This window comes from Gigantopelta aegis, chromosome 8, assembly GCF_016097555.1.
Source record: "Gigantopelta aegis isolate Gae_Host chromosome 8, Gae_host_genome, whole genome shotgun sequence".
Lineage (NCBI taxonomy): Eukaryota > Metazoa > Mollusca > Gastropoda > Neomphalida > Peltospiridae > Gigantopelta > Gigantopelta aegis.
In genome coordinates, this window is record NC_054706.1 from 41,422,002 (window position 1) to 41,434,834 (window position 12,833).

A 12,833-nucleotide genomic window follows, 5' to 3' on the forward strand; every position below is an offset into this window, starting at 1 on the left:
TATTTGTATTTCAGTCAGAGGTTAATGAATGTACATCTGTCATTTATATATGTATATATATGTACAAACTATAGTAACAGTAATCATAGATGACTATTTAATTTTTGTTTGTTTCATTACGTATGTTAGGAAGTCGCAAACCATGTGACTGGAACATGATTTGATGCGCAGTATTCTGTGGCATTTTGACCAATCAGAGCTATCGGAGTCAGATTATCTTTACTGCACACCTAAGATGCTTGGGTCATAGTTCTAATTGAACCACTTCTCAGAAACAGTGGATTTTCCTATCCCAACTATCCTATTCATGTTCGTTGCACATAAGAATGAAATTCAAGACAAGTTGATTCCTACACATCAAACCATCTAACTCTGAAAAGGTATCTATAATTGTGTGCATCAAATTATCTGAAAAGTGCATATTGTAATTAAAAAATCAAATTGTCTCCATCAATGTATGTCATAATTATATTTCTATAGCACTGCTCCTGAAATTTTGTAATAACTCCATTCCTGATAGGGAAAAGAAATCAGACTACACTAATGAACCAAAAAACATAAAATTAAAAGAAAATATTATTGGTTTATTGGTTCAATTTGGCAACATATGTCTCTACATTGTACCAATGTACCAATTACTTCATAAATTAATAATGCTTGGTTTTCATTCGCTTTAACATTTTGACGAATGCAATTTTTCACTGGCCTAAGTGTTTTGAGGTGTGTGATTTTTCACTTGTCATGATTTATTAAAAGACAAGGACTGCTTAACCCATTTCTTTCTGGTGGAGGTCCCCCATACCCCCTGTTGACTTGTTGTATTCAATTTCATAGCTCCATACCCAAAAGTTTCTTTCTGGCAGAAACACTGGAAAGCCACATTATGTTAAAGGAATGCTAAAGCAAGGCTTTTGGACTGGTATGCATATTCAACGATACATAATGCACATTATTGCTTAATATCAACAAGTATAATCGTATAGTTAATTAATAAAATGGTTAAATGTGACGGCTATTATATATAATTTTGTACCATCCCAGTGAATACGCCGTCTGGTGAGCTGGTGGTTATGTCACATCAGAAATTAGTCTTCGAACTGAAGAAACAAAACATACCTGATTTTTACGGATGCATCGCAATGTTCTGTAATAATATCCATCCCAGTAACATAGCATCGTGTATATGTGGTTTATTTTTCAATACAAAATAAACCACCATTGTCAAAGTGTTGAAATAACTGCATTATGTTTTGTATATAAATTAACACACATACTGAAATAATAGTCGGAGTGTTTTCTTGGTTAATTGGTCTTTTCTTTCCGTGGCCTGTACCTCTTGATTGGCAGGTGTATATTTAGACGGTCCCCAGACACTGTGTCTAAACACACTAAAAATACATGCCTCTTTTTATTAAGATCACAGGGTATTGTGTGATAACCTCAAATCATAATGGACCTTACCAGCCGTCCTGCTGCTTTATTACTGTAAGTAATTCTGTAAAACCCTTGATTAAGTAGACGTTCCCATCTAAAATCACAAACTTGACCAATTACGAAGAAAATTATCACTTGGGTATCGTGAGTGGTCGTTTTTGCTAGAACATATCCTACCAATAGGCCTAATAATATGCATTTTTTCTTTGGATTTTTTCAAAGAAAAAAATACTATAACTCTATTTCGTTATATTGATGCAAATTGAAATATATTTAGTTAAATAGTTTATTATACTATCAAGTCATTTGTGTTGTTTTACAAGTCCGGTTGATGAAAGCGAAGCACTTTGTCGTAAATTAGAGCGTTTGTTTACACTGTGCATAATAGAGAAGTTAGACGGAGCTGACGTCACTTTGCCCCAAGCTATACCACCGGACGTCACAAAAACTAAACAAAATGGCTGCCCTCAGTTAGCAGGAATAATAATTTTTTTTTTATTAAATCTAAAATTATGCATTTTTCATTTGTTAAAGTGTCAGTCAGGGGTGGCGAAAAGCCCTTTTATCACGTGACGTGTTGAATCTTCTCCTTAGTTACGTATGGTTTGATAGTGAAATGAGGCAACTTTGGTCGATCATTTACAACAGTTAACGGTCACAATGCCTAACACATGTTGTGCAGTTGGCTGCATAAACCATAACATGATGTTAAAAAAAATATCGTTTTACAAATTTCCAAAAGAAGAGACTAGGCGCCGCTTGTGGGTAGGGTCATTAAAACGACAAACCTGATGGAATTCCATGGCTTCCCTCACAGAATGTGACTACGTTGACTTTAATGTTGTTGCTCGTTGACACCAGCAGAGATTAATTTAGCAAACAAAATGGTTAAAGCATGTGCAGTAATAAAAATCCCACATTATACTGTAAATAAAATACACAATTCCACCGTCTTCCATGAAAACCCCAACAAAACGATGCATCCAGTTATTGAATAAAGATATTATTCCTTTATCATTAAATTTGTGTGGTCTTTATTTTTCGTTTAATCTTAGTTGCTTGGATATTATCTATACTTGTATTTATTTTGCTACTACATCTTATTTATTTTTTAATTTTAAAATAAGTTTATACTGCTAAATTACACACACATAATAATTATAATATAGGCCTAAATTCTTGTTTAAACTTTTTTTGTGTGTTGCAAATGTGTCTGTAGCAGGCCTGCAGTAAGAAAATATAGGTCGTTCCCCCCCCCCCCCCTCTCTCCGTGTGTTTAGTATTTACTTTGGTGCATAGGGTAAATAATGTGTGTGTGCCTTTGTTTCAGTATATATATATATATATGCCAAATTTCTAGGGAAATCACTAATGTGTGTGTGTATATATATATATATGTATATGTATGTGTGTGTATATATATACTCTGTCAAAAAAGAAACGCATAGGTGATAGGGAAAGAAAAAAAGTGTGTGATTTTACAAAATATAGTTTTTTTGTACAATGTTGCTGAATGACCATGTTTGTTAATGTTCCTGGAATGGGACAGCATGCCCAAATGCACCCTAAAACAAATTTAATGCACGTTGTGCAACAATTGCAGGAAATCGGCGTGAAATGGTCAGATTTTGGCGGATGCACGTGAAACTCGGGGAAAAGATGGGTATGATGGGTATTTAAAGCTGCAATGCTCGCAATGATGCCTCATTTCCATTTCGACGTAGACGAGTTACAAGATGCCAAGACTAAGCCTGCCGAATCGAAACATTGCAATAGGCCGCCTCCAGTTAGGTGAATCGCAGTCAGCAGTCGCACGCCACATGAACGTCCATCAGATCACCATTTTACGTCTCTGGGACATGTACCAGCAGTTTCAATCAGCTGAAGACCGGCCCAGAAGTGGAAGACGTCGCATAACAACTGCAGCACAAGATCGCTACATCCAGGTACTGCACTTGCGTCTTCCAACTGCCACAACAACGAACACTGCTGGACGCATACCTGGTTTGAGAAGGGTGTCTGCACAAACCATTCGGAACCGACTTTGAGAAGCTGGTTTACGGGCTAGGAGACCATATGTTGGCCCCGTCCTGCGACGTCAACATCGACCTTTACGTGTTCGCTGGTGCACGAATGTACAGAGGTGGAACTTGGAAAACTGGCGGCGAGTATGGTTCAGCGACGAGTCACGTTTCCTTCTACAGCAACGTGATGGACGACAACGTGTTTACAGACGCCGCAGTGAATGTTTTGCCAACAACTGCGTCGCCCAAGTTGACAGATTCGGTGGAGGGAGTGTCATGATGTGGGGAACCATCTCATACACCGGCAGAAGTGAACATGTGTTCGTATAAGGCAACCTGATAGCTGTACGCTACCGGGATGAAATTCTTCGCTGTCACATGCTTCCCATTTTGGATTGACAGAGAGAACTCTTTCAGCAGGACAATGCCAGGCCGCATACAATGGATTTCCTACAGAATGAGAACATTAATGTGCTGCCATGGCCATCAAGATAGCCAGATCTCAACCCCATTGAACATCTATGGGACGAACTGAATAGACGTATACATATACATATACATACATACAATATATATATATATATACACATACATACATACACACACACACACACACACACACACACATATATATATATACACACACACACACACATTAGTGATTTCCCTAGAAATTTGTAGACCAAACACTTTTGGGGCATTTTCACCATTTTCTATAAATGTATTTATTGTTGACTGTTCAATGTAGTGTATCCAATAATTATAAAGGATTTTAAAATTAACAAAAGGTTTCCACTTTTTTTTAACAAGTGGGAGTGAGCAGAACAGCTACATGTACTGTTATCTCAAGAGCCAGTAGAGGTCAAATTTCATCCAATCAGTGATGACGTTATTACTCTTTGTCTAAACATGTGCTAGCTCAGGCTGTCAAACGCTTCAACGGTGTCATCTTTTATTAATTTTCAAGATACAGTACTGAATACTCGTACTTTTTATACATATATGGGAATTAAAATTCATAACTTATATTCCTTTTTTATATTATTTATTCTATTATGTAAAATATATACAATTTGTGGGTTTTTTCACTGATCATATGTGATTAATTTTTAATTTTTTAATGTTTTCATGTTTATCGTTTCGCGTTCACGATTCAAGATAAAACTATACAAATATCACTGATTTAAAAAAAAAACTATTTGGCAAATATCGTTTTTTAAATGTGTTTTTTTTTTAATTCCTCCTATCTCTCTCTCTCTCTCCCCCCCCCCCCCCCCTCCAGGTAGTGATGACATCAAGTGGGACCGATTGACAATTTTATTTTTCCCCACCCCTGGTGTCAGTATGTGTTGGTGGTCCGGGTATGCATCTTTCCAACACATAAGGCTCTTATTGGAGTTTAGTCTACCTTTAAGACATTGCTTCCCAAAATTATGTCATATGTTGTGCATGCGAAAACATGACACACGTGTGTCATACTGGTTATATTTTCAGTGTTTCCCCCAGGATCTGAGTTCAGAGGGTTGGCAAAATGGTGTGATGTGACTTGAGTCCCCATAGAGGGTGAAAATGCTAGGGGGGTTCTGGGGCATGCTCCACCGAGAAAAACTTTTCAAAATTAAGTTGCTTTTAGATGTATTTTGCAGTACATCTGGGTGTCATATACACATATTGTAGAACATTCTAATGAATAATTTGACCACACTAAAGAAACATAAATTTATTTTTCCTGTATATCTATATATGTGGATAATAATAGTTGTTACCTAATTTCCTAAGTGTGTTTGTTTTAGAAACATTGACTTTGGCGACATGCTGTCTCCAGAGATACGGTCTAAACACCGGTTCACGACATATGATCTTGTGGCCAACATCATCCATGATGGAGAACCAGGTTGCGGAAAAGGAACGTTCAGGGGACATATTCTCCACAAGGTATGTTTTTAACAGTTAACAGTTTACTGAGAGCACTATTTTTAAAATGTTACACTCAGCTCTTGCAATTGACATAAATACTGATGTTAAAGATTTGTTTTGCTGACACACTTCATAGTATAATTTGAGTAAAGTACTCTTTTAACGAACTGGAAGGGACCATGATAATTAGTTTGTTATAGAAGTAGTTCGTTGTACACATTTGAAGAAGTTAACCATTTTCATTTCATAAGTCAGCCATAATGAATTTTTCTCATTTATAACATTTTTACGAGACTACACAAATTTTAATGCAATTTAGTTTCAACAATAAACACAAAAATGCATAAATAGAACGTGTGTCAGCTTCTCAGCAATGACAATGCAATAATCAGCCATGTGTTAATCTTTCAGGTTAAAAATATACAAAACTGGATTCGCCAGTTTACTCTACATTTCTTTGCATGTCATCTGTTTTGTTTGAACTTTGTTGATTGTCAAAAGCGACGGTACTTTTAAAACTACCTTTTGCAATACATGATGAGCCATGCTAATTGCCGCAAAGATGGATATGAGAGTTATTCTTTTCTGTCATATGCCTTGATAATGTTGCTTATCATCTCGGCCTGTGGTGCTGTTTTAAATTTGAAATAATCTGCTTAAAATATTTTTTATAATAATAAAATTTTCTTTGCACCTATATACTTTATGGCAATCTGATTGGTCGAGAGATGCTTACACTCAAGCGTTGTTCTACGTTGATGAAAATTAAATGGTTTCCTCCAACAGTGTAAATGTTTGACACATTCACATTCGTGAAATATTAATTAAATACAAATCGGATAAATCCTTCCAACATAACTAAACCAGCCGTCAAAATGCAAACATCGAAAACTAGTGGAAATGGTGTCGCTTATAAACATGATGTCATTTAGCAAATGACGTCATTTGGCCATCATCTGATTCAAATGATAGTGAATGAACCTTTGCAACATAAGTATCAATGAACTTTACACAAACAATACTTTAGGCATATTTAAAACTAAAAAACAACAAATTGAGACATTTACTGTTAAATTATGCATATAAATTTAATTGTAAGATTTGACCGCAATTATTTTTATGTTCATACTTGCATGAACCAAAAAATAATTGCGGTTAATTTTTAATTGATATATCTCATTAGTCCAGCCGTAGCAATGCAAGTTTGTTCATATCTCGGTGGATGTAACAATTACATTTTCAAGTACATCACATTTGATGACGTCACTTTATATTGGTATTTTGTCTCATTGAGCATTAATGTTTTAGAAACAAAAAATAATTCACAATAAAATATGAACTTTTACCATTATTATTAGTGCGTAAGTTTTAAATTTCAGGTTCTCCAATTCACACAGTTGGTGGATGATTTTTGGGTTTTTTTCGTACCCCGATGGATGATTTTTGGGGTTTTTTCGTACCCCGATGAACATAAAAGAAATAACAGGCAATTGTTAAGTAATATAATAATACTCATTTGTATTTGGGATGGCTTTAATTAAGATATTTTTTGTGTGGATATGAAAGTGGATGTAAAGTGTTCATTTACAGTAAGTATGGGTTCTTGCTACCATTTTGGTTTTAAAGGTTGTGCATTGTATAGCTTACAAATATAAAAAAAATCTCTTACTTTATGTTTTACAGTAACTGTTATTTTAAATTTGTACCAGTGTTTACTTCTGTTTTTCAGGCCACTGGTAAATGGTATGAATTGCAAGATCTGCATGTTTCTGATATTCTACCACAGATGATTACATTGTCAGAAAGTTACATTCAGGTATCATTTTTCTTTTTAAATTACTTTGTTTTTTGGGATTAGGACATCACAGTTTTTCATCAAAACTGATTGAAAATAAATAAAATTGTATGTATATATCAAGAACTAAAAATGGAAGGTAGCAACTATTTTAAGTTCACAACAAGAATGTTATATAAACTTGACTTATAGCAGTGTACCAATATGAGATTCTTATCAGAACATTAACTTTAATACTAATTACTAAACATTAACTGTTTGCTTCTCCATAATGGAAAAGGCCTAGTAAGTTGTATAACTTGTGCCTATATAATCCATCTGGGTGTTTTCTTAAAAACCAATAAAATATGTTTCAATCAACTGTTTGCTAATTATCTACCATAATTTCTAGTGTATTGCCTGTGAAATTTACCCCCTGCAATTTATCTGTAGCTATGGGCTATACGATAAAAGGAAAAGTTCAGTAATGTTACCGTATTTTTACACATAATTTAAGTAAATAACATTCAGACAAAACAAATATAAAAGTGTTGTATGTCAAAATTGAATCGAGCAGTTTGAAGACAACAAACATGGAAACGGGAATTTGCACATCAGTCATGGAAAGCTTTTGAGATGATCTTGCTATCTACTTTGTCTCACGCTTTTATTATGCAGTTTACAAATCTAACTTTCTCATTGTACAAACACTTTAACTTTAATACTCGATTCAGAATCGGATCATGTGGCTTTGGGATTTTAGTTAGACTACTGGAATGAAGGCAGTGTCAATGCTTAGCATTTTAACTTAATTTTTAATTCTTGTTTGTGAGCTGTCATGGTATTCATAACCAGTAGGTACTTTGATTTATTAAAAAATGACTGAAGCTGGGTTTCTTTTTCACACACCCTCAATCCTAACTTTCCTTGTCCCTCCAACCTTTTTTATGTGCAGGTGGAGCCTGGCCGACAGATATATGATTTCTAACAGTTAAACATTCAAATTGTTTCATTTCATGAATCTTTTCAGCAGCATTAAGTTTAAAATATGAGGTGTACATTTTTCTTGCTAATGCTATATCCTGGCATTGTATGTTTTCGATACGATAAGAAAAAATTTAAATATAATAAAAACAATACTTCATACATACAGTAATACTTTACCTTTCTCAAGTCACATTAGTTTATTGTGAAAACCATTGATAATGTCCCATAAACACCAAGTTTTCATCCAGAAAACAACCTATAAGACATACAGGTGTTTCCATTATATTTTGACAAACGTCATATGTTTACAATAAGTTTCATTGGCCATCTATTATGGCATTGTAGGGTCTATACTCCATGCAATAATTTAAATAGAATTCTACTTTTGAAAATAAAATAATAAAATGTTTGTAACTTGTAAAAAGTATCCAATAATTTTCAGAATAATAAACAGTTTTAACTGAAAACATATTAACACTATGTTCTTGTCATAGATTAACATCTAATCCTCTTGTACTTTGTATCAAGGGAACCGAAATTCAGACTGCCACCTTAAGTACTCTGACAGAGGTACAGAATTATATATTTTCATAAAAATCTTAACTCCACCAAATTATCTTGATTTGTACTAAATATAAGTGTACATGTAAACAAGCCCCCACCAGAAATTACTGAAAGAACTGCTGTGAATGACATAAGAGGTAACCCAACTAGTCATCCATACTTTTGTTGCTAGTGTAAGGATCACATGGTATATCATCCAATTTTGGCAAGTCTGCATAGTAGACGATAACTTTCCAGGTATTTCTGATAACTGAAATTCGCTATGCGAGACATTTCAAAAAGATCCTAAGTACCAAAATATTGTATTGGCAAAAATTGATAACAAGCACATTATTTATGGTATTATAATTAATACATAAAGTTGGTAGCTTGACTAGAAGCATTTTCAGTAATGAGAGAAAAAAGACACTTTGTTATTTCTGTTCAGGCTGATAGAAACATAATATATCGCATAATCTTCCAATACATGCATTTATAAACAAAGTATTGAAAACATATGTCGATCGAAATTGTATGATGGTACGATATATTTAGCTGTTATTGGCTTGTTAGAATAATACTTGTAAACTGTAATGGTAAAATATGAAAAGTAGAGTTTCAAATTTTTAACATCTTGCTTGTGATATGTAGGTTTGTAGTATTTATGTATACTAATATGTATATATGTATATTTTTTATCAAAATGTATTATGTCAGTTGAAACGAGTGCAAGAGTGTATGAATGGATGTTTAGGGACAACACAGTCCGCCACAAAAAAACAACAACCCCAGCTAAATAAATAAAAAAAGAACCGACAAAAACAAACATATTAACTATTGGGTGTCAAACAAAGGTAAGTAATGAAAATGAGAGTGCATACAAAACATTTTATCTGGACCCATTGGGTTGAATGTAGTAAGAAAAAAACCCAAAAACCCAAAACCTACCTTTAAAAAATGTGGCACCTTCCCTAAAACACAATTAATTTCCTTTGAGACCTTGGTCAAACCTAACATCAATTTATTTTAAAAAGAGAATCAAACAGCAACTAATGTATTCGTGTAATAACTATTGTAAGAAACATGTATTTGTTTGTCACAGTGTTGAGAATGCAGGTGCCTTAAGGTGTAAGTTTAGTGGGTCTGCCTACACCAGGTTGTGTACTTATAGCATTTAACAGTTATATATCCATCTCAAGTTTGAACTTTTTTCTGTTTATTGCAGATCTTTGAAGTCAGAAGGGACATCCCTAACCCTGCTTATGAGAAACCAGTGTCACAGGATTCAGAAATACCAGTGGTTGAAATGGAGGATAGTTGATGTCAGTTACATGTAGAGTACATAGGTACAATTCAAACTACAAAGTGGTTGAGATATTGAATAATTGTCAATGAAAATAATAGGTATTCCCCCCCCCCCCCCCCCAAATTACTATTATCAAGTGGAAGAAGGTATTTGTCTGTTTGCTCGTTTTATTTCCTACAAAGTTGAACATTGTGGTCCAGACAATATACTCTAGAGCAAAAAATATTGGTGATTTTAAAATAAAAAATATTTACCATAATTTTACAAAAATAACCTTAATCAGAGTCTCACTGGTCCTTCTAACTTCCGACGCATATGCTGATGTATGATCAATCTAGGATTGATCCCTGTCATTTCTTATTCCAACCAGTGCACCACAATGGCTTAACAAAGTCTGTGGTATGGACTAAGCTGTCTGTGTGATGGTTCATATAAAAGATCCCTTGCTGCTAATCGAAGTAGGTTTCCTGTCTGATAACCTTTACCCACATGCCCAACACCAGTATAACAGTGATTAAATGGTGTTGGGTGTCAGTAGTAGTAGATACATAAAAAAGTGAAGATTATGTATGTGATCTATTTGTGATTTTTTAAATTTTTGTAAACACCATTTCAGTGACCTGTTAACAAAATATATATTAGATCACTGACTTGTTAACAAAGAAGACATTTTATGTAACTAGATCAGTTTATCTATACTGTAAATAATTGATCATTGCCTGTATCTTAAATAGTACCAGAGTGAACTGTGCATCTGAAACCATTTATATTTGAAGCCCTGTATTGGATTTTATAGGATATTAAACAAGCTTCCATTTCGTATCATGTTTATGTACCAAGTGAAATAATTTTCACTTAACATTTACCTTTTGGGGAAACAGACTATGCAAAATAATACAGATAATCAGTGCTTAGACGTATAACACCCAATTCGTTCAATACAAAATATCATGCATTTTGAATGAAAAGAAACATTATGGAGAAACAGTTTTAACATTTTATGACCACTTTGCGGTGGTTGTTTTTTTGTCATTAAACATGGTACATGTACATTTTAACAAAATTAAAGAATTATAAAACTTTGTAAACAAATGACAGTCTTTCACAATGTCAACGAAGCCTCGTTTGTGTGTCCTTAGAATTTGAACTTTTTTGTAAGGGAAATTATGTGAACATTTGAAATGATGTGTCAAGAAATTACATCAGAACTTTTAACATGAATTTAAAAAACACAATAAAGTGAATTTTCATCAGAAGTTTCCAATTCGCTTGATATTATGATGTGATGACGTTTTGAACATGGTGTATGGTGGGGCTCATTCGACTGACGTCCGGTGTGGACACTGATGTTAAAAATGCCATCATATTTTGGTTCTGCAAATAATGTACCCAATATATCACAGCTGGATGATTTAGTGGAACCAAACATTTGAAATTGTGCAATGTTGAAGCGACTGTATTTTGCTCAGGTGTGGAAACGGGTGGGCGTGTCGAAGATTTTGATTTGCAAACAAGTATTTTGCTGATTTCCTTGTGTTGTTCATCTGATATTCTGGCACATGCGTTGACCGATGCAACATTTTTGTGCCCTAACAAGCTGCATGATATGTGTGGAAGCATGGTTATTAACATTTAAAGTCTGCAGCATTGTTTTTCGTGTACTGTGGTTTGTGAATTGTTTGTGCCCAGTTAAGTTAGCAGCTTGTGCCATTTTTTTCATGAAATTACTCTGTTTGTGCCCACTGGCTGACGTTTGAACCATAATTCACCCTCTTTTGGAAACAATCTGGTGTTGCTGGCTAAATAAATAGAGATTATTATACGAGCTTGTGTGTCGTAGTGTTGTACTGATTTTATGAAACGAGCGAGGGTAATACATAAATCCTGACACAAGTTTCGTAAAATTAGTATGACACACACGCGAGTGTAATAATTTCTTTATTATCCATGTTATTGTTGTTTTCTTTATGAATAACAAGACCCAATCAAAATGTTTCAGCCACAACTAGAAGGAGACTAAGAAAGGACGTCATATTTCGAATGCACAGTCTGAGCTAGGACTTGAGAAGCAATGTCATTTTATGACGTCGCTTCCCAAAATTACGTCATTACACTTGTTATTACACGTGTGCTTCGTATGATTATTATTAACTCGGTTATGTTGAACCATATGGGTAATAAAAGGGGTGTTATCGACCTGAAAAATTGGGTTGTCTTAAACATTGATGGTACTTTTTATACAGTACTATCTGACAGCGGTCTGGCTCAGATGGAATCGCCTAAACACGACGGGGTATTTTTCTGACATCTCTGGGATTTGCACCTGTACATGTTTTGTTTTGGTGTGACGTTCGTTATACTCCAGAACTTTGTTGTCAGTGTCAGTTTTTAGACCCCTGTCATCTGCCTCTGTGGGAGTACAGACTGTAATCCAAAATATAGTGTATTGTTCCACCATAGTGTGTGCAGTATTGTATTTGGGGTATTCCCACCAAGATGACCGGATTCCCACAGTTTGTCAACTTGGAGATTCTGATTCAGCCTCACATGGCTTGTTGTCTTTGCATTCACGTTTCAAATACTTTGTTTACAAGTGAGTACTTTGTGTGATTTCGAGAAACGGGTATCAGCCGTTATTGATGGGGTGTAGTTGCACCGTTTTAAATGTCTATCAATGCTGGATCGAATACACCATACATGTAAACTGCTTGGCTCATATTCAACATCATTGGGTTTTTGGACATGCATATTAAATTACATAAAATCCAGTCTAGTTCTTCTGGTTGGATATTTTCTATTTTTCGGGTTTCCTGTAGTGATTTTGTCAAATAAATTAAATTGTTCAGAA

The 12,833-nt window shown here is 34.5% G+C and overlaps 1 protein-coding gene across 1 annotated transcript in view; it reads left to right on the forward strand.

The window, feature by feature from the left end:
• The window catches only part of LOC121379664 (U4/U6.U5 tri-snRNP-associated protein 2-like), a 92,548-nt gene extending 79,715 nt beyond the window's left edge, over positions 1 to 12,833 (forward strand). The window contains exons 12-14 of the mRNA XM_041508314.1: positions 5,252 to 5,393; positions 7,105 to 7,191; positions 9,905 to 12,833. Coding sequence (XP_041364248.1) covers positions 5,252 to 5,393; positions 7,105 to 7,191; positions 9,905 to 10,000 — 325 coding nt within the window. The 3' untranslated portion in view covers positions 10,001 to 12,833. The remainder of the gene's footprint in view (positions 1 to 5,251; positions 5,394 to 7,104; positions 7,192 to 9,904) is intronic.